Source organism: Rutilus rutilus (assembly GCF_951802725.1).
Source record: "Rutilus rutilus genome assembly, chromosome: 23".
NCBI lineage: Eukaryota > Metazoa > Chordata > Actinopteri > Cypriniformes > Leuciscidae > Rutilus > Rutilus rutilus.
Genome location: NC_140233.1, coordinates 2,042,033 through 2,062,711, shown reverse-complemented (window position 1 = coordinate 2,062,711; position 20,679 = coordinate 2,042,033). Strand labels below are relative to the sequence as shown.

Genomic DNA, 20,679 nt, shown 5'->3' with positions numbered 1-20,679 from the left:
AGCTTTTCTCAATTCTTCTCTGATAAATTGAAGTCAATCACTGCATCCATTACCAAATTCCACATCCTGCCAGCTTGATCCTACACCTACTGTTTTGCTTGAGTTGTGTGTGCCCGAGGTTGCACCCTTCATAACACATATGATAAACTGTAGTTTGGCGTCCGGCGTTGTTCCAGCAGAATTAAAAATGGCTGTGGTGACTCCCATTCTTCAAAAAAAAACAGGCCTAGACCACCTAAATATGGACAATTACAGACCAATATCCAACTTAACTTTTGTAAGCAAATTCCTTGAAAGGGTTGTTGCTTCACAATTGCGATCACATTTGGATGTTAATGGTCTTTTTGAACATTTTCAGTCTGGATTCGCCCATCACATAGCACTGAAAATGTAAGCTTAGCGTTAAGTTCTGCCAGGAAGACTCAATCAGCGCGTCATGAATTAACTCACTTCTAACCAATCATGTGTTAACACTCTTAGTATAAAAGAATGGTACTTACATTCGTCTGAGTTCGCAGATACTGACGGCGCCAATTACCTCCATCCTCCCCAACCACCTCCAAGATGGTCCTTTCCCTCCATCCTCCCCACCACCACCAGGATGGTCCCTTCCTTTACCTCCAGGGGGTCGGCTGCGCCCCTGCCTTCATCTTCAGGCGGGATTTGCAGATTCCGTTACCCTCGCATTGCTTGCTAAGGACGGGGCCTACGCCAAAGACTATGCTTGCTGAGCTATTAATAAATTTACTCTTGTTATATCATTTTATCTCCCGAGTCTTTCTGGTAGAACTGCCCTTCTTCGGGTGGTTAACGACATTCTTTTGTCCGTGGATTCAGAGCTGATAAACATCCTGATGCTCCTCGATTTAAGCGCTGCTTTTGACACAGTCTGCCATGAAATAATGATCTCTAGGCTTTCTGATATTGGCATCACTGGCTCTGCTCTTTCCTGGCTCATTTCCTACATCAGCGACAGAAAGTATTATATCACTATACAAGGGTTTAGATCTGCCACTACTTCACTTACACACGGTGTTCCTCAAGGTTCGGTTCTTGGCCCGCTATTGTTCATCATCTACATATATCCACTCAGTGACATCATACCCAGGCATGGGCTTAAATTCCACTGCTATGATATTCAAATCTATCTTACCACCAGCTCCGATAGGCCATCTCTGCCTGACTCACTCACTGCATGTATCAGGGACATCAACCATTGGATGTCCCTGAATCTCCTCAAATTAAACGATAAGAAAACCGAGATATTAGTGATTGGCTCTACTGCTTCAGTCAAAAGGATGGACCAGTCCTTTGATATTGATGGAATTCACGTTAAGCCTTCGTCATCGATTCGTAACCTTGGTGTCTTATTCGATCCAACTCTATCTTTTGGCTCTCATATTTCTTCTCTTGTTTAAAAACTCCTCTTGTTTTCCATCTTCGTAATATTGCTCGTCTACGATCTTCTCTCACTTTAGCCGATGCTGAAACCTTAATTCATGCATTAATCACATCACGCCTGGACTATTGCAATGCCTTATTTCTTTTGTCTTCCCAAAAAATGTATTGCAAGATTACAGTATGTTCAAAACTCTGCAGCAAGAGTTCTCTCCTCCGCCAGGCGTTCTCTCACATTACTCCTCCGCTTCATAACCTTCACCGGTTACCCGTTGCATCACGTATCCACTTTAAGGTATTGCTTCTAATGTTCAAAGTAGGGGTGTCGCAATATACCGGTATTGACGATAATCGTGATATTCAAAGCATGAAATATCGACATCGTGTTAATTTAGAGCAATACAATATACCGGTATTGGCGATATTGGCGTTTTCTAGACGCAGCGCTCGTCCGCGCCCGCGCAGCTAGAGTGAAACACTCTGTCCACACCCGAAAAAAGTAAGCTGAGCTCGCCAGTATTAACAACAGAGTTCTTCGGCTTCAAAGAAAACAGCACCTTAGAGGTGGTCGCACACCGGACGAGAAGCGCAGCGCCACATCTTTAAAATTCGAACACATTCTGTATGAGTGTACACACACCGGACGAGAAGCACAGCGCGGTTCTATTCGGCGTCTGTCCGCGTCGCCCAGCAACGGCTCAGGACCTTGTTCAAAATCCTGCCGCGACACAGAGCGCAGAAAAAAGTGTTCAGATCACAGACTCAGCAACTATTGTATTTAATTGTACAGTATAATCATAACATAGTACAGACATTATCTCAATTCCATAATGTCCTTAAACATAATGATATTGCTGGCCATAAACTGAGAAAGTGCGTGTCCGGTGTGCAATACCTGGAGTTGTTATAGACGCGACGCGGATATTATTTTACTAGTCATCATGGAATGGGAAACGTGACATTAACTGTTAACAGGGGGTTTCTGTGTTCATATATTTAATACAGGCAGTACAGGGTGATTATTAAAATTAAGAACCCCCGTTTTCTTTACTCATCTTATTTTTGTATTTGTATTTGCACTTGATTTTTTTATTCAAATCTGCTATCTGCATGACTTTATTGGCGCCAGTGCAACAACAGGTTTAAGAGCTTTTCAGTTCTTCAGGAAACCTTCAGACAGTGTTTGGCTTCAGTTTGAAACCAGATAAACTTCACATGCTTGTCTTCCTTCACAAAAATTTGCCATAGATTGAGTGAATGAGACTAGACTCCCTAGATTCTATAGATATCGCGATATATCGATATCGTGAATTCTTTTGGCCACAATAACCGTGGTGTGAAAAATCTAACATCGTGACAGCCCTAGTTCAAAGCATTAAATGGTCTTGCTCTCCAATACCTTTACCACTCTGCCCGGTCCCTTAGATCAGCTGGACTTGGTTTATTGTCCATCCCTCGTTTTTTGGTTGTCTACTGTAGGTGGAAGTTAGTGTTAATGCTCCTCAATTGTGGAATACCTCATCTGTGGCTACTTTCAAGACCCAGTTAAAAACATATCTATATAACATGCATTTTGGAAAATGTGACTATATGTATCCTATGTGACTGTAATGTATGTGTGGGTGTTTAAATGTATTGTAATGTACAATGTAAAGCGACCTTGAGCTATGGAAAGGCGCTATATAAATAAAACTTCTTCTTCTTCTTCTTCTTCTTCTTCTCTCACAGAACTACATCGCATTGAAGATGACGATGAAGAATTGACCTGGACTCAATCTATGGAGAATTTTATTTTATTATTTTATTTAATCTATGGAGTTTTACAGTTATTAAATAATATGTGAGGATTTTCTCCTTGTCCTTTCTATGGCTAAACATACGCCATTTCATCCATTTCAATTTGCTTTAACATTATCTCAGTTATGATTACTCTATATAATAATTTTTTAAAGCATACTGTAAAAAAAATTTTTTGTTTCAACTTAAAGCATTCGCGCTGCCTTAAAATGTTGTTTAGTCAACTCAAATATCCGAGTTGTCGGTCGACTGAATGTACATTTTTAAGGCTTATGCTACTTTTTTAAGTTTACATCTTTTTCTTTTCTTTTCTTTTTTTTTTTTTTTTACAGATGCAACTTTTAGATTTTGGTTTATATGATTCATATCAATAGGTGCGTTGGACTTGATGCAACTGATCGGCATTTGACTTGAAGCAGTGCATGCTGGTTAGCTTGGAGGCAGTCTTGTAGCTGAGCGTTAGCTGCTGTTGGCCACACGTCACAGTTTTGATTATTGGTGTTCTTGTCTGTATTATTGGTCTATAGACTGGAAACAGAAATATAGCCGGTGATCAGAGAGTCCCAGATGGTGCTTATATGCCCCTGTGATGTTCGTATACTCCTGGTCTAAGATATTGTGGGACATTTCACATTTCGGGAAAGCTTGGGGAGAACTGACTTAAGATTGGCTTGGTGGAAATCTCCAGCAACAACAAACACTCAATGAATGAGTCCTGTTGCTTTCTCCAGTTAGAGACAGTTCATCGTGTCTGAATCAGGAGAGGAATATCACAGAGCAGAGGTGGACAGTAGCGAAGTAGATTTACCTGAGTACTTTACTTCAGTACACTTTTTGAGTATCTGTACTTTTCTGGAAACTTTTTACTTTAACTTCACTACATTTGAAAGACAATATCACACTTTTCACTCCACTATATTACTTTTGATACTTAAGTCATTTTAAAAAACGAGTACTTCTGTACTTTTACTTAAGTATAAGTCAGTCTTGACTAACTTTACCCTGTAATGGAATGATATTTGGCCAGTGGTATCTGTACTTTCACTCAAGTAAGGAAGTTGTGTTTGTCCATGGCACAGAATCAGATCAGACACGGTTTACAAGCCAGAACAGTCTGAGGAAATATGTGGCTGGATTTTGATGTGAAAAGACTTTGACTAGAGGAAGCATTTAAGAATTAAAGAGGAAGGACTCTGAAACAGTGGGCAGCAGGCGCGGATACGTGCCCACCCAGATTGATCGGTGGCCCGCCCAATCAGATTAATAAAAACAATTACATTTTTTTATTTTCATAATAATGAATTAATAAATAATTTCATTGTAATAGTTTTTTAGAATGTTTAATAGTTTTTTAATAGACATTTATGTACAGTAGCTACGAAAAATAGCTACAAAATAAAAATATTATGTCGACATATCACGTGTCAGTCCAGTGATGGCATCACGCAACACCGCGGGCGCGGGCGCGTTTCGGTCCAAAAGTTTTCCGTCGCAGCGGCAACCTAACTGAGCTATGGCTAAACAGCTATCATTGACACACTTAAAAAAAAAAAAAATACGTCTAGATGATGATATAGGCTACTTCTGGACCATGTCATACCTGAGGAGGAGGAGGATGGTCGTGAGACACTTAACATTAGTGGCTTATTTTCATCAAAAACATAGCCTACTCAATATTTGTATTTCAAATGATCCAGAAGTTATACAGCAACTTTTATTTATAAAAAGTTTTGTCTGCATTGCGATTCTCTTTGTACACATGCACTCTTTAATAAACGTTTTAACACAATTTAAACAACGTATCATTCAGTGTATAGGCCCTACGTCTATAAAGTTGCACAAGCAAGTGGTAAATTGGTAAAGCATGGTAAAATATTTAACCATGTAGTAGCCTACTTATATTAAAATCTTAAAGATTTAAAAATTAAAACTTACAATTGACAAAACAGCCGACTCTCATGCCTTTTCTTTTGCATTTAAGTTTTAATACAATAAATCTTGCATGTCACAAAGAACTTGTTTTTCCACCTCCACGAATGAGACGAGTGTTGTTCATTATGTCGCCTTGTTGAGGTAAATTGTAGTTTTCCTTGCTTTACCCCAGTCTTAAAGTAGCCTTAAAAAGATGACTGTGAAAAAGAGTATAATTAAATTAAATGCATATATGATGAGATTACTACATTTTATTTAATTAAACGCATTTATGGTGAGATTATTATATTTTCATGTCAATCTGTGTTAATTTTGACCACGAACCATGCGACGTCACTTTAATTCAGCGCGCAAAAGCAAATAGACTCGGTGCGGAAACGATCTCTGCACTGCTGTATACGCACCGCACATGGAACGGTGTAAAAAAGCACACGCTTTTGTGAAAAAAAAAGAAGCGCATCCGCGCTCAGTGTGAAAGCTCTAATACGAAGCCCGGGAATCAGGTGTGTATAAGCTTAAAAAACCCGAGGCCCCTCCGTATATTCACCAGGCCCACCTATTAATGACGTTCTGTATCCGCCACTGGGGGCAGTGACTGAACATGAGGAGAGTTTAAACAGAGAAAGTGAAACTATCATCACTGTGAGCATCAGTGCAGTTACTACTAGATCCTGAGGGAATATAGTTAAAGTTCGAGCACATTCAACATGAGTTTCCAGATCTACTTTATAGACACGAGACACGGACTGGAGAGAAGAAGAGTTTCTGTGGCGAATTCAGAAGAGGAGTTCAGGAACACCACAGTGCAGGAGTTAAAGAGAAAACTCATTCCTGAAGACCAACGTAAGTCCAACACTTCAGTCTTCTGTGTGCATTAGCTAACATATGTGAAGTAGATTGTGATGTTAATAAAGAAAATCTGTATTTGAATGTAGATTCAGCTCTTATTAACGGAGAAGCCTGAGATTGAGAAGTTAGCAAATAAATAACAATTCAGAAAGCACATATTAATGAGGAAACCATCGCTCTCTTATACGTGTGTGTGTGTGTGTGTGGGTGCGCATGTTCACTATGACACTATATATATATAAGACACTATTCTTCGCTATTGCTTCAACTAGGGCTGCACGATTCTTGCTAAAATGTGAATCACGATTCTCTTACACAATTCTCATTTTTTCAACCAAAATTTATTGCACATAAGTAAAAAAAAAAAAAAAAAAAACACAGGACATTCAGTATAAAGTGCTGGAGTAACAAAAAATTGTCTCTTTTCTTTTTTTTAGTCCCCTTAAAGTGAATAATTTTAAAGCTTATGTTGTTGAACATAAGAGCATTAACATAATAAAAATAACTAAATAGAACTTGTGCTTTTTGCTCCAATTGGCACAGAATGTACATAGTACTTGCATCTACTGTGTTTACGGGAATACTCGACTTGGCATTCTGAAATATTTCTGTGTTTATTTGGCCGTTTAGGAGCGCAACCGGAGACAAAGACTGCTTGTCCGCGCACAGCATCCCGTCAGTAGAATTCAGTTCTCTTTCGCGACTTATCGTGCTTTTAATATTTCTTTTCAATATAAAACACATTCTGCTCTTTTCTTTCTCTTTCATTCGTGATTTGTTATTAATAACTTTAAACAGAATCATCAACTGGATTGTTGACACTCTTTCTATATCCGTATCAATTTTTGGCCAGCACACATATTTACGAGTCAGAGCTTTCATTTTAACAATGCCAGGGTGTCCTGAGTGAATTTCATGTAAAACTGATTTTCGAAATTTGAATGTTGCAATCACTCGTGTGCCCCATAACTGTTATCATCCCTGTTCCACTGACAGTTCATCTCTTTTTGCATAGAATACTTTCAAATCGTCTGACACTTCAATTGGCCAACCTTCCATGACATAACGAAACACTTTAGAAAGTTCTTGATCTGTTCTTGTCATTCTGGCAATCTGTGCTGCATTTAGAGGAGCTTCTTGAAGATGGTTTGTCTGTGTTGATATTTGCTGAAATGGCTTCTGTTCCTACATCCGTAATGTCAGGTTAAGGAATTTGTGACAAGCCATCTGCATTTCCATGACTTTCTGCCTTGCAATACATGATGTGATAATCATATGCCAACAAAATTATAGCCCACCGCTGAATGCGAGCGGCAGCCATCATTGGGAAGTGCTTATGTTCACCAAACAGAGTCACTAATGGTCTATGATCAGTTATCAAATTAAAGGATATTCCCCAAAGATATTGATGGAATTTTTTAACTCCATAAATCACACTCAAAGCTTCCTTCTCAATCTGTGAATATTTCTTTTCAGCAGAGGATAAAGTACGTGAAGCATATGCACTCGTCAGGGCCGTAAAACACAGAGAAGTGACATTGGGGATGGAGAAACACACAGATTAGCTTCGGTTAAACAGGCGTATGATAATCTGGGTAAATGTGTAAACTAGATTTATGACTATTTTTCACATCTTCATGGACACAACAATGATTTCCCTCGTGTGGAATATTTTTCCTTGTAATAATGTAGCCTATGATTTGCAAAAATGAAAATTGCTGCGTCTGTGTGTAGATGAGAGAAGCAAAGTGTGTGTGCGTTGTGCTCACGCTACATTATGGCCAAGCATGCGCCCTTAAAACAGCATCTGAATAACGCGCCACTGACTTTAGACGAGGTTTCTCCTGGTCTGTGGAGGAATTGTTTTCTGAAACTGCAAAATAGCACCAGGGAACGTTTGCGCCGGAACACGCCTCCTCTTTTCCCTGAACCGCCCCCGGGAGCGCAAGTTCATTCCCTAATTTACCGACGTGCGTCTGTGGAGGGAAAAGTCCACCAGCGAACACAAAAACAACAGTTTTTTTTAGAATATGTGAATGACAAAAATTACATATTTTGATTGGTTCTTAATAGACAAGCCCTATTGTTATAAGGTAACCAGACTCTGTTGTTGTTATTACTCTTGAAATCACAAGGTTTCAAACCTAGTCATCTGTCTAGTTTCATTTCCTCTATTTGTTATTTATACACACACACACTCAAAGTCACAAGTTTTCCCTTGGTTTCGAACAGTACATTTTGTTCAAGTGTTAGATGTTAGTTATGATTAGTTTAAAAGACAGTTTACTGTTTTACTAATTAAAAAATCTATCACATGTGTTGATTAAATAAAAAAAATCAACATATCACATATTTTAAGATATTACATAATTCATTGAAGCATTTTTGTCATGTATAATACACCGACCAATCAAGAAGTATTCAAGACACTTATATGTATTGATACACAGTTTACTATGCAGTAAACATAATTATGCTAGCATAGATAATTATGCATAAATAGCATAATAGCACAGTACTACTGGTCAAAAATGTGGACACTACTATTTTAATGTTTTTTTTTTTTTTAAGAAGTCTCTTATGCACATCAAGCCTGCATTTATTTGATCAGAAATACAGAAAAAAAAAATTACAATTAAAAATAATAGGTTTCTATTTTAATATACTTTAAATATATATATACGTATATATATATATATATTTCTGTGATGCAAAGCTAGATTTTCAACAGCCATAACTCGTGCCATAACAGCCATAACTCGTGCCATAACAGCCATAACTTTTTTATGTGATACTTTTTTCAGGATTCATTGATGAATAAAAAGTTAAATAGAACAACATTAAATAAAAATATAAATTCTTTTATAAGTCTTTACTGTCATTTTTAAAATCAATTTAGCACATCCTTGCTGAATAAAAGTATTAATTAATTTAGAAAGAAAGAAAGAAAGAAAGAAAGAAAGAAAGAAAGAAAGAAAGAAAGAAAGAAAGAAAGAAAATTACTGACCCCAAACTTTTGAACGGTAGTGTATATTAGTACAAAATATTTCTATTTTAAGATTCTGTTCTTTTTTTTAACTAAGAGTCCTGAAAAAAAGTAACAAATGTTATAAGTAAAACAATTATTTCAAATTGTAGTAATATTTCACAATATTACAGTTTTTTTTCTGTATTTTAGATAAAATTAATGCAGCCTTGATGAGCATAAAAGGCTTCTTTCAAAAATGTTAAAAATAGTAGTGTCCAAACTTTTGGCCGGTAGGCTACTTCTATTATACTTATATACTTATACTTATAATACTATATATATATATATATATATATATATATATATATGTAAGCCCTTTTTTACATTCGAGCCCCTGAGGAACTCTCTGCACGTCCCTGATGAGGAGAATATGTTGAGGTCATTCAGACCTGAGCGATTCGTGTTCGTTTGTGTGATTGTCTCGTCAAGTCAAAAGTCAAAGTTCTGTTAAGGGAATAAATGTGAATCGATCTCAAGTGTCATACTGGAACAGATTCTGCTAAATGCTTTACATTGAGCTTAAAATGAGCCACGTAAGACATTAAATCAATACTAATATATGAATAGCGTTTTACTCTTGGAACAATAGTGCTTGTGGTGCTCTTTATTTTTAAAAGTTTTATGATCATTTTCAGTTTCTGCGCATATAAAATTTTATTCTTTTAATGATCTTGTCTTCAGATCTCCTGTAAATTGACACTTAAAGCTCATTTCATTGGTGTCAGCAGACTGAGGGTATTTGTTGGCTATTGTACTAGGCTATGTATGTTTGTTTCTGTGTATAATATTTTTAACCATTTTTCTTACCATTATTATACTTGGAAGAATTTAAATGATTTATATTCGTTTCTATATTTCTAGATAACTGTATTTTAATGAAGAAGCAGAATAATGTCAGGATTAGCAATAAAAATAATTAATGAATTGGCATCAGATACTGTACGATGAATAAATAGACAGACATAAATGCTTAGAAGTTTCATTTATTATAAAAACAAACTCAGTAATTGAAATGTTTGATTTTGGCAGATCAGCTCCTCCCACACTGAAATACATCATCAGTGAAGCTCCTCCCACTGTAATAACATCATCAGTGAAGCTCCTCCCACACTGGAATACATCATCAGTAAAGCTCCTTCCACTGCAATCACATCATCAGTGAAGCTCCTCCCACAGAGGGAGGGATTAATTATGTTCCAATAAATGCTGTAAATTCCCATCAGCTACAAGTGAAGACGAGCATCAAAGCATCAGGAAGAGCTGAAATCTGAGTGTATTAAAGAGGACAGAGAGAACATGAGTGATCCAGAACCCTGCAGAATGAAACACACTGAAGATACTGAAGAACAAAGAGGTTGGTGTTTATTCTTCATTCATTCATGAAGCTGAAGAACATTCATGTTAGAAACATTCAAGCACTTCATCACATATAGATAAACAGTTAAACAATGAGATGGTACAGAATGTTCTGTTTTGTTTTGTTTTTTCAACAAAAGGGAGGTTTGAGATATTTGTATATTGATTATCAACATCAGATCAAGCTAAATACTATTTTAACTTACACTGAAACACAGTATACTGAAACGTTCTGTACTTTGGCTGAATGTACTGTATGTGTGCCTTTTGGCAAAAAAACTCACGACTTTGGTTGTGTGAGTGTAAAAATAACAAAAAGGGGAAATGAAACTAGACAGATGACTAAGGTGTCAGAACCTCGTGATTAACAATGAAGAAATCATTAAAACAAAGTTTGCTTTTTTTTGCTTCATATTGCAAGGTTTGCATATGAAGAACCAATCAAATTCATATCATTTTGCCATACATCTCTATTCTATAAAAACTGTTGTATCCGTGTTTTCTGGTAGGATTCTCAATGGAAATTGTCCGAGATCCTCCGGCCTTGCTTCTTCTTGGGAGATTCTCTGAGAATTGCTCGAGTACTCCCGCGGCCGTAATTAAAGCATTTAGAGGACATTTGCCTGGTTTGTTTGTCGATTATTATTATTATTGTTTGTCGATTATTCCTGCGCAGGAAGCAAGCTAGTTAGGGGAACAGGTATTTAGACTCAGCTGAAGTCGACTGTAGACTTGCTGGAGTATAGACTAAATGTCGACTGCAGATTTTAGGGGACGTCGATTTGAGACCCAAGTACGTAGTAAGGTTTAAGGAAAAATCTACCACATGATCAACACTGTAAAGTAGGGCTGCACGATATTGGGAAAAAAAATACATCGCGATATTTTTTCCCCAACGATATATACTGCGAGCCATCAATCCAGGCTAAAGTCAATAATTACCATTCCATGATATTAATAATTTCACTAATAAGCAAGCTTTATTACAAGTGACAAAGGCCATAATATTTTATTCCAAAATTAGAACATATTTTTGTCAGAATTCGGTGAACGTTCTACGCAATCCAACGTGGCGGCGCTCTTAACAGATGTTTGTTGTTCATTAGGCTATAATTCCTCAAAAAAAGTAAAAAAAAATAAAAAAAATTCTCTCTCTCTCTCTGTTTTCGGTGCTGATGCAGTGACGCGTTCATGTAGGCTAAACGGCACCTAAAAGCTGTCACAAAGAACCAGCAAAAGTAATGATTATGAATATGTAAAATATTACAATGAGACATTTTAATTGTTTATTAATAAACAAGTGTTTTCTGTAAAGATGAAGTTGACAATACTGACTCGCGATCTTAGTGATCGCGCAGGAGAGAAATGCACTTTTCATACAGATTACATAGTTGTATTTTGTTTTGAATGGTTCTGTTTAAAAGTAGAGATTTCTGTAGATAATAGATATATTTCTTTTTCCTTTTTTTTTTTTTTTTGGTGTGTGAGGCGAGTAGGCTACCTTATACGCTGAGTTTCGGTTCATGGATGATAGCTTAAGCTCCAGTTCAGGCGTGACGTGTCATGATTTTGTCTGCTATATTTACTTTTTATTTATTAAATCCAGGAAATTGGATAATGAAACACTGATTAAAATTAAGATACAATTAATACAAAACGAAATTTGCTTTAAAGAAAGGCTGTGTGCTTTCTGTTTGAGGTCTCTGTGAAAGTTTTAAAGCAGTCTTTAAGTGCTGCTTTAACGGTCGCGTCCGTAATGGAGAACTGTCACGTAACATTGTTTTTTCCTCATAAATGCGAACACAAAAAATAGACTTTTTAAAAAGACAACCATCCACAACTTTATAACACTCCAGCAATGTACCTCTTTTTGGTCAACATCCTCCTTTTTGTAGATGAAATAGTCCCAAATAGCTGATTTTGACTTCTTTTTTTCTTTTTCTTTCTTTTTTTTTGCGGCGGATTTTCTGCGTCGCCCATTTTTAGCTATAGGATTGCCAGTGAATGTTGGCTGTGAGCCGGTGAGCCGGTGAGCTGCGTCATAGTGAAATCACTGTGCAGGCACGCGGAACGTGTATGTCACCCCATCAAAAAAAACATTCAACAAACTCCTGTTTACTGTGTGTTACCCTGGTGCTACCGTTCTCTTAATACACTATGGGTGCTACTACCCTTCACATTGCATGTTCCGGCGATGTGACTATCGCTCATTCGCATATCGCGATGTCGATGTTAAAACAGAATATCGTTCAGCCCTACTGTACAGTTTGTGTTAAAACTGAGACAATGGATTGAGATTATTTTCTTGTCCTCCCATCATGCAGTAGAAAGAGCCCAGATGATGTCACTTTCTGGTTGTCACAGTTTTAAGAAATGCTCTGTTTTTGAAATGAGGAAAATCATGTCAGAAGTAACATGGTTGAGTCAAACATGTAGGACATAGATAATGCTAATAACAATTATTAATTTAAAACTAGTTAAAGCCGCGGCCACTTTCAACATGTAAAGTTTCTACAGACGTCAAACGTACTCAGTTACTAACGTAACCTCGGTTCCCTGAAAGTAGGGAATGAGTATTGCGTAGCTAATACGCAGTGCGGAAACCCCTTTCCTCAAGATATATTGAAGCTAATAATCTAAAACACTGTGCAGCTGCACGGTGAACACAGAAGAGTGTCTAGCTCACCCATTTGCTGTGTTGCGCCAACTGCACATCCTATGGCCAGGCGTCAATCAGGTGACTTGGCGCCAACTACGTCTCCCAAATGGGTGCGGACTTAGCCCATAAATATCGCCCAAACTGGCCACATAGCAGATTTAAATTGACTGAAACGACAAACCCTGACAGATTGCAATAGTGCGGCAGGCTATGCAATACTAGTTCCCTACTCTCTGGGAACCGAGGTTCGTTAGTAACCGAGTACGTTCCCTTTCGAGAACGGTCACTTCGTATTGCGTAGCGTAACAAAGAGCTGATCTGACTGCCTTAATGGCGAAGAATGCTCCAAATAGACTTTAAGAGCTCTGACAGGACAGAGCAAATTATCTTCCCCCTCGTTTTCTGAGGGTGGAAGTGCTGATAATGATAACCTGAGCTCTGAACAGAGTTGAGAGCACCTTAGGTACATAACCATGCCTTGGTTTAAAGGCTGACTCTGGAGTAACCTAACCCAAATTCCAGGCAGGAAGGGCTCACAGAAAGCGCCTGCAAATCTCCCACCCGCTTTACTGATGCCAGGGCTAGCAGCAGAGCAGTTTTCAGCGTAAGTGGTTTGAGGTCAACCGATTGCAGCAGTTCAAACGGAGGACCATTCAGGGCGCCGAGGACTGTGGAGAGGTCCCATGCTGTAGGGGACCTGGGGGGTTCATCCTCCCTGCACCCTTAAGGAAATGAACAATGAAATTGTTTCTCCCAAGTAACTGGCCAGCCGCAGGAGCGTGATAAGATGCTATGGCTGCAACATACACTTTGAGCGTGGATGGGGAGCAACCCGCATCCTGGAGTTCTTGTAAAAAAGGAGAGTATCGCTGACACTTCGCATGACTGGGGCTTGAGGTTTCTGGCTGAGCACCAGCCAGTGAATACTGACCACTTCAGGGCATAGAGGCACCTGGTAGACGGTGCTCTAGCCTCAGTGATGGTATTCAAGACCTTTTCTGGGAGGTCCCAGGATACCCGTTGAAGAGCCACACATGGAGGGCCCATAAGTCGGGGCAAGGGTGCCAAATTGTCCCGTTCGCCTGTTTGAGGAGTTCCTTCCTCATTGGCATTAGCCAGGGAACAATTTACGTTATCTGCACCAGCTCTGGAAACCACGCTTGGGTTCTCCAGCGGGGGGCTACTAGAAGGTCTGATCATCCGCTTTCCTTGATCCGTCTGATGACCTGAGGGATCATAGATACTGGCGGGAACGCATATAAAGGGAGTCTGGGCCAGTGATGATCTTTGAAAAGAACGTTGCACAATGAGTGTTGTTTTCTGAGGCAAAGAGGTCGACCTCCGCCCTGCCGAATACACTCCATATCAGATGAACCGTCTGTGGGTTGAGAGACCAATCGCCTTGGGGAGTGTTGTTTCTCGATAGCATGTCCGCGCCCAGATTCTGGACTCCCGGGACATGAGTGGCTCTCAGAGAGTGCAGGTTTGCGCTGATTGGTTCTTTGTTAAAGCAGAGTTTGTAATGGGCCCTTTCTGCAGTTAAAGCATCTACAGTTACCTGCGCTAAGAGGGAACTGTGAGGATAAGCGAGCTCTCTTGAAGAAAGTTAGTGGGCTCACAAGTTTCTGACACTCATTAAGGGGCGTGTGCAAACTATCCAAACTAGGCGCAAGTTATTTCTCTCTTTGAATTATTACTGAAAATTAAATTGAATATATTTTTTTTTCATGTCAGACCTGATGGAAGAGAGCGAGAAAACTGAAGAACTGAGTGAAGTGGAGGAGGAACATTATGTCCAACCAGGAGAAAAACCTTTGAGTCGCTCAAAGACTAAAAATACATTTTTAAAGAAAAGAAGAGCCAAGAAATCTTTTACCTGCACTCAGTGTGGAAAGAGTATCACAACCAAACGAAGTCTTGAGCGTCACATGAGGATCCACACTGGAGAGAAGCCGTTCACATGTGATCAATGTGGGAAGAGTTTTCCATACAAACAAAATCTTGAGCGTCACATGAGGATCCACACCGGAGAGAAGCCGTTCATATGTGATAAATGCGGCAAAACATTTCTTAGTTCATCAGACCTGAAGAAACACCTTACAGTTCATACAAAGGAGAAGCCACATTCATGTTCTGTGTGTGGAAAGAGTTTTTCACTGCTGCCATATTTACATACACATCAGAAAATACATACTGGTGTAAGAGAGTACATGTGCTTTGAGTGTGAGAAGACTTTCATTTCAGCAAACAGTTTAAAATTGCACCAGAGAATTCACACTGGAGAAAAACCTTACAAGTGTTCACACTGTGACAAGAGATTCAGTCAGTCAGAACATCTGAAAAAACATGAGAGGATCCACACTGGAGAAAGACCTTACAAGTGTCCACACTGTGACAAGATATTCAATCTGTCTGCAAATCTGAAAACACATGAGAGGATCCACACTGGAGAAAAACCTTACAAGTGTTCACACTGTGACAAGAGATTCAGTCGATCAGAACATCTGAAAAATCATGAGAGGATCCACACTGGAGAAAAACCTTACAAGTGTCCACACTGTGACAAGAGATTCAGTCGATCAGAACTTATGAAAACACATGAGAGGATCCACACTGGAGAAAAACCTTACAAGTGTTCACACTGTGACCAGAGATTCAGTCAGTCATCAAATCTGAAAACACATGAGAGGATCCACACTGGAGAAAAACCTTACAAGTGTTCACACTGTGACAAGAGATTTAATCTATCATCAAATCTGAAAACACATGAGAGGATCCACACTGGAGAAAAACCTTACACGTGTTCACACTGTGACAAGAGATTCAATTTGTCTGCAAATCTGAAACTACATGAGAGGATCCACACTGGAGAAAAACCGCACACGTGTGATCAGTGTGGAACAAGTTTCTCTATTAAAACTACCCTGACGCGACACATGATGATCCATACAGTGGAGAAACCATATCAACCCAGTCTGACATCACGGTAAGTAGTTTATTTTCATGTGCTGAGTAACAAAGACTCTTCTGTGTAAGTTAGCCACACATCATCCTATAGTCAAATCTCTCCTCTCCACCAGCTGGAACTCAACCAGAATAATACTTTTACTGCCGCGGGAACGGTAAAATTGCGGGTGTGTATTTGCTGCCTTTTGCCGCTAAGAGGCGCTACAATCACAGACTTTGAAAAGTGTCGGTTTATTCTCTCTATTCCGTAATCTGCCGGAACTCATTGAGAGCGATTGAGAGATGGTAGCAGATGAATTCAAGTGAAACATTGTAGTTAAACGAATTCATAATCGCAATACGGAAATTACTGAAGTTAAATTGAATAAATAATGAAAACATTTCAACATAAAACATTGCAATATAAAAATATTAAGCTACAACAATGAGGCTTTGCAAGAGCATAAGACGCTATCTTAACAGGATTCAGACGGTAGCTCTGTGGTCAATGCAAGTGTCATGGTTCCTGTCTTGTGTTCCCCTTGACTTGTCTGCACTTTTGTTGTTACCTGTTCTGTGCCATGTTTTGTAGTCCTTTGTAGTTTTCTTGTTAATTAGTCATTGAGTTAATTTGTCCCAGCTGTGTCTCGTTTCCCTGTATCTGTTCTCTGTGTATTTAAGCCCTGTGTTTTAGTCTCTTCCTTGTCTGTTGTTGTCGTGTTATGTTTGGTTATTCTGTTCCCAAATACTGTTCCCTAGCCCGAGTCTGTATTTGTCTAGTTTTGAGTAGTTTTGAGCTGCTGCATGTAGATCCTGCATCCTTCCCTGCTTCAACCTGTATTTGTGACAGAACGACAGACCAATTATGGATCTAGCAGCATTAAAGGGGAATCTCCAGCCAAGTATGTGGCCACGCCTGATTCTTCTTCCTAGGATGGCTGCCGCCACCTCTGCCGAACCAGAGACTGTTCATGTCAAGTCTGCCGAGCCAGAGACTGTTCACGTCAGGCCTGCCGAGCCTTCTTCACGTCAGTCCTGCCGAGCCTGAGCTTCAAATCACGCCTGCCGAGCCAGTGTCTCCGGACAAGATGGCCACCGCCGAGCCAGTGTCTCCGGACAAGATGGCCACCGCCGAGCCAGTGTCTCTGGACAAGATGGCCGCTGCCGAGCCAGTGTCTCCGGACAAGATGGCCGCCGCCACGTCACCTGAGCCCTCGGACAAGACGGTCGCCGCCAGGCCTGGACCTGAATGCTCAGTAGAAATGGCCGCTGCCACGGCGCCTGAGCCAGTGTCTATTTCTGAGCATAACCCCATAGCTGCCCCCGAGAAAAATGTTTGGGGTGGCAGTGGGTCCCTTGATAGGACCATGGAGACCATGCCACCCAGGCCACCTGAACTGTCTGATCCGCCCTGGCCTCCCGTCCTGCCGCAGTCTCCAGGCCCACCTCTGCTCCACCACCCTCCCGGACTGTTTTCCTGGGGAGCGTCTGGAATTCGCTCCTTAAGTGGGGGGCTATGTCATGGTTCCTGTCATGTGTTCCCCTTGTCTTGTGTGCACTTTTGTTGTTTCCTGTTCTGTCCCAAGTTTTGTAGTCCTTTATAGTTTTTCTTGTTAATTAGTCATTGAATTCATTTGTCCCAGCTGTGTCTCGATTCCCTGATCTGTTCTCTGTGTATTTAAGCCCTGTGTTTTAGTCTGTTCCTTGTCTGTCATTGTCTTGTTATCTTTGGTTATTCTGTTCCCAAATCCTGTTCCCTAGCCTGAGTCTGTATTTGTCTAGTTTTGAGTTTGTTTAAATAAAAGCTGCTGCAAGTAGATCCTGCATCCTTCCCTGCTTCAACCTGCATTTCTGACAGAACAACAGACCAATTATGGATCTAGCAGCATTAAAGGTGAATCTCCAGCCAAGTTGGCGGCCACGCCTGATTCTTCTTCTCAGGATGTTCACGTCAGCCCTGCCGAGCCTGAGCTTCTTCACGTCAGTCCTGCCAAGCCTGAGCTTCATATCACGCCTACCGAGCCAGTGTCTCCGGACAAGATGGCCACCGCCGAGCCAGTGTCTCTGGACAAGATGGCCGCCGCCGAGCCAGTGTCTCCGGACAAGATGGCCACCGCCGAGCCAGTGTCTCCGGACAAGATGGCCACCGCCGAGCCAGTGTCTCCGGACAAGATGGCCACCACCGAGCAAGTGTCTCCAGACAAGATGGCCACCGCCGAGCCAGTGTCTCCGGACAAGATGGCCACCACCGAGCCAGTGTCTCCGGACAAAATGGCCACCGCCAAGCCAGTGTCTCTGGACAAGATGGCTGCCGCCACGTCACCTGAGCCCTCGGACAAGACGGTCGCCACCATGCCTGGACCTGAGCTCTCAGCAGAGATGGCCGCTGCCACGCAATGAGCCGGTGTCTGTTCCTGAGCATAACCCCATAGTTGCCCCTGAGAAAAATGTTTTGGGGGGGCAGTGGGTCCCTTGATAGGATCATGGAGGCCGTGCCACCCAGGCCACCTGAACTGTCTGGTCCGCCTGAACTGTCTGGTCTGCCCTGGCCGCCTGAGGAGAGTCTGGAATCCGCTCCTTAAGTGGGGGTCTATGTCATGAGACATAAGTGTTCATTGAATCCATTGTGAAAACGATTTTCCATGTCTAAAGACGTTTCCATTTTCAATGCCAAATATAGGCAAATCCATGGACAACTAACAGGCATTAAGACAAACGAAAAGAGGGCGTTTGAGACGCACAAGTCAGCAATATTTCTGATGATTTATTGGCGTGAAGTTTCATGCACAATGACAAACAGGAGTGCAACATTCTCGAAAAACAAGAAGCACAGTGAACTGCCATAACATCAATGAAAAACATTACTGCAGGCTTCAGCAGGACTGTGTTTACGATTAGAAATGTCAAACAAATTTCAATATCAATAGTCTTGTTTGGATTTTAAAGAGAAGTGTTCTTGTGTTATGTGCTTACGAATTTAATGTCTTAAACTGCTGATCTAAGTTACTTTGCTAATAAATAGTGTTTTCACTAGTTTGGATATTTATATCTGCTGCAGAGTTGATAGTTACGGCCTGTTCGAATGAACGCTGGACGAGTCATTGACTCGGCCGTGATTAGTGATTCTTTCGAATTCCCTATAAATTAATTAATAATTCCATTTGAGCTCAAATGACCTGTTTGATGACCCTTATATCTTTTCAGGGGGTGCTTAATAAACTGGTAAACTTTATCCGTAAAACATCTCTGATGTAATAAACGACTCTGACTGTAATAAAGTGTGCATTACTGTCGTGATCAGTAACGTTAGGCCTATCACTCCGGAGACTGTAAGCTGGATCACGGACAGTTGGTACAGCTCCATCCTCGAGTAACAACGAGAGTAAATGAAGACTGCCATGTTCATTCTTATATCCAATAACAAAACACCTCAATCGCTTAGGAGACATTGGTGTCTACAGCTGCTCCGGCGTTGAAACACTGACGGACTGTGTTTAGCTCACTCAGGGCGGGTCTACGCTAAAAAAAATGCAGTGTCCGTCAAACGCCATGTAAAAGTGAATTTTGCATAATAGATGCCCTTTAAGTCACATGATCAATGTCACTATTTTTTAAACATGTGATTAGCCTAGTCCAGAGTCTGAAATATTGATTATTCTTCTCGCATCATGTCTGTTAGAAATGAAACTTGTTTGTTTTTAGCAGAACTGCCAGAAAGCATCAGGAAGGAGAGGACAGAGAGAACGCCAGTGATCCAGAACCTGCAGAATGAAACATCATGATACTGAAGAACAAAGAGGTTGGTGTTTATTCTTGATTCCTCATTCATTCATCATGATGAAGAACATGCTGATGCTCACCTGATTTACATTGTTTCATGACCAAACTTGTGACTTATAACACACATCATCTTCATGACATTAAAATAGATCATAATCGTGCACAGCAGTTGTTGACCAGATTTGATGGGATTAAAATGTCTATTGAACTCATCAGTGATCTTGACTTTGAGCTTCACTTTTCATTTCACGTTTGTCTCTCATTTGAAATCTCACTTGATTTAATGTTTCTTTTAGACCTGATGGACGTGAACAAGAAAGGAATAGAAAAGTTCTGCCCTCAAGAAAAGTCTCAAGGTTCACATGAGAGTTCACACCGGAAAGAAACTGTGAAATGTGATCAATGCGGGAAGAGTTTCACTGGAGCCTCCTTTCTGAAATCGCTCATTCTGAAGAAGAGCACCGGAAAAATTACACCGCAAAAAAACTTCCATGTTCAGCTGAAGAAGAGGCCGTAACACTTTCAACAGAGATAAAATAAATTTTAACTTGTTCATTGTTTGAGATCTGTCTCTTTTAGTTTTCAGTTTTAATTAAACTAATTATCATTTTATCAACAGCTTATTGTTATTGTCCAATTTTATTTGCATCAGAAATAATTTCATAATTTTCAGTTCTGAAAGCCAAGTATTACGTTTGCTTCAGGGGCTTCCCAGCAAACACAGAACGTTCCCCTAACGTTAGTATTTGATTCCTGTTTGGTTATTGTTTTGGGATATAAATAATGTTCTAGGAATGCTCTCTTTTTTTTTTTTTTTTTTTTTGCAACAATAAAATAACTAGGGATGGGCACGAGTACTCGTTCGTGACAGCAACTATCGATCATGAAAATGATGTTCGCACTGACTTTAAAAACATATTTGTCTATTTTTCTG

General features: G+C 40.1%; 1 protein-coding gene across 5 annotated transcripts; it reads left to right on the top strand.

The window, feature by feature from the left end:
- Positions 1 to 5,719: 5,719 nt before the first annotated feature.
- LOC311283426 (uncharacterized protein) lies at positions 5,720 to 20,363 on the top strand. Of its 5 annotated transcripts, none has more exons than XM_084397793.1 (5): positions 5,720 to 5,970; positions 10,034 to 10,358; positions 14,754 to 16,005; positions 19,671 to 19,764; positions 20,042 to 20,363. In XM_084397793.1, exons 2-4 carry the CDS (start codon positions 10,301 to 10,303, stop codon positions 19,735 to 19,737), a joined length of 1,377 nt encoding a protein of 458 aa, XP_084253919.1. In that variant the 5' UTR covers positions 5,720 to 5,970; positions 10,034 to 10,300; the 3' UTR covers positions 19,738 to 19,764; positions 20,042 to 20,363. The 5 variants fall into 5 exon arrangements, 4 of the variants coding, with proteins under 4 accessions (XP_084253919.1, XP_084253917.1, XP_084253920.1 ...); XM_084397791.1 differs by having other exon boundaries at positions 19,668 to 19,764; XM_084397794.1 differs by having other exon boundaries at positions 5,731 to 5,970; positions 10,039 to 10,358.
- Positions 20,364 to 20,679: the final 316 nt, after the last annotated feature.

Bases quoted from the DNA above. Each gene is read 5' to 3' on its own strand.
- LOC311283426 (XM_084397791.1), top strand. From the start codon at position 10,301: ATGAGTGATCCAGAACCCTGCAGAATGAAACACACTGAAGATACTGAA. The intron at 10,359-14,753 runs GTTGGTGTTTAT...TTTTCATGTCAG, and splicing joins AGATACTGAAGAACAAAGAG to ACCTGATGGAAGAGAGCGAG. The intron at 16,006-19,667 runs GTAAGTAGTTTA...GTTTGTTTTTAG, and splicing joins CAACCCAGTCTGACATCACG to CAGAACTGCCAGAAAGCATC.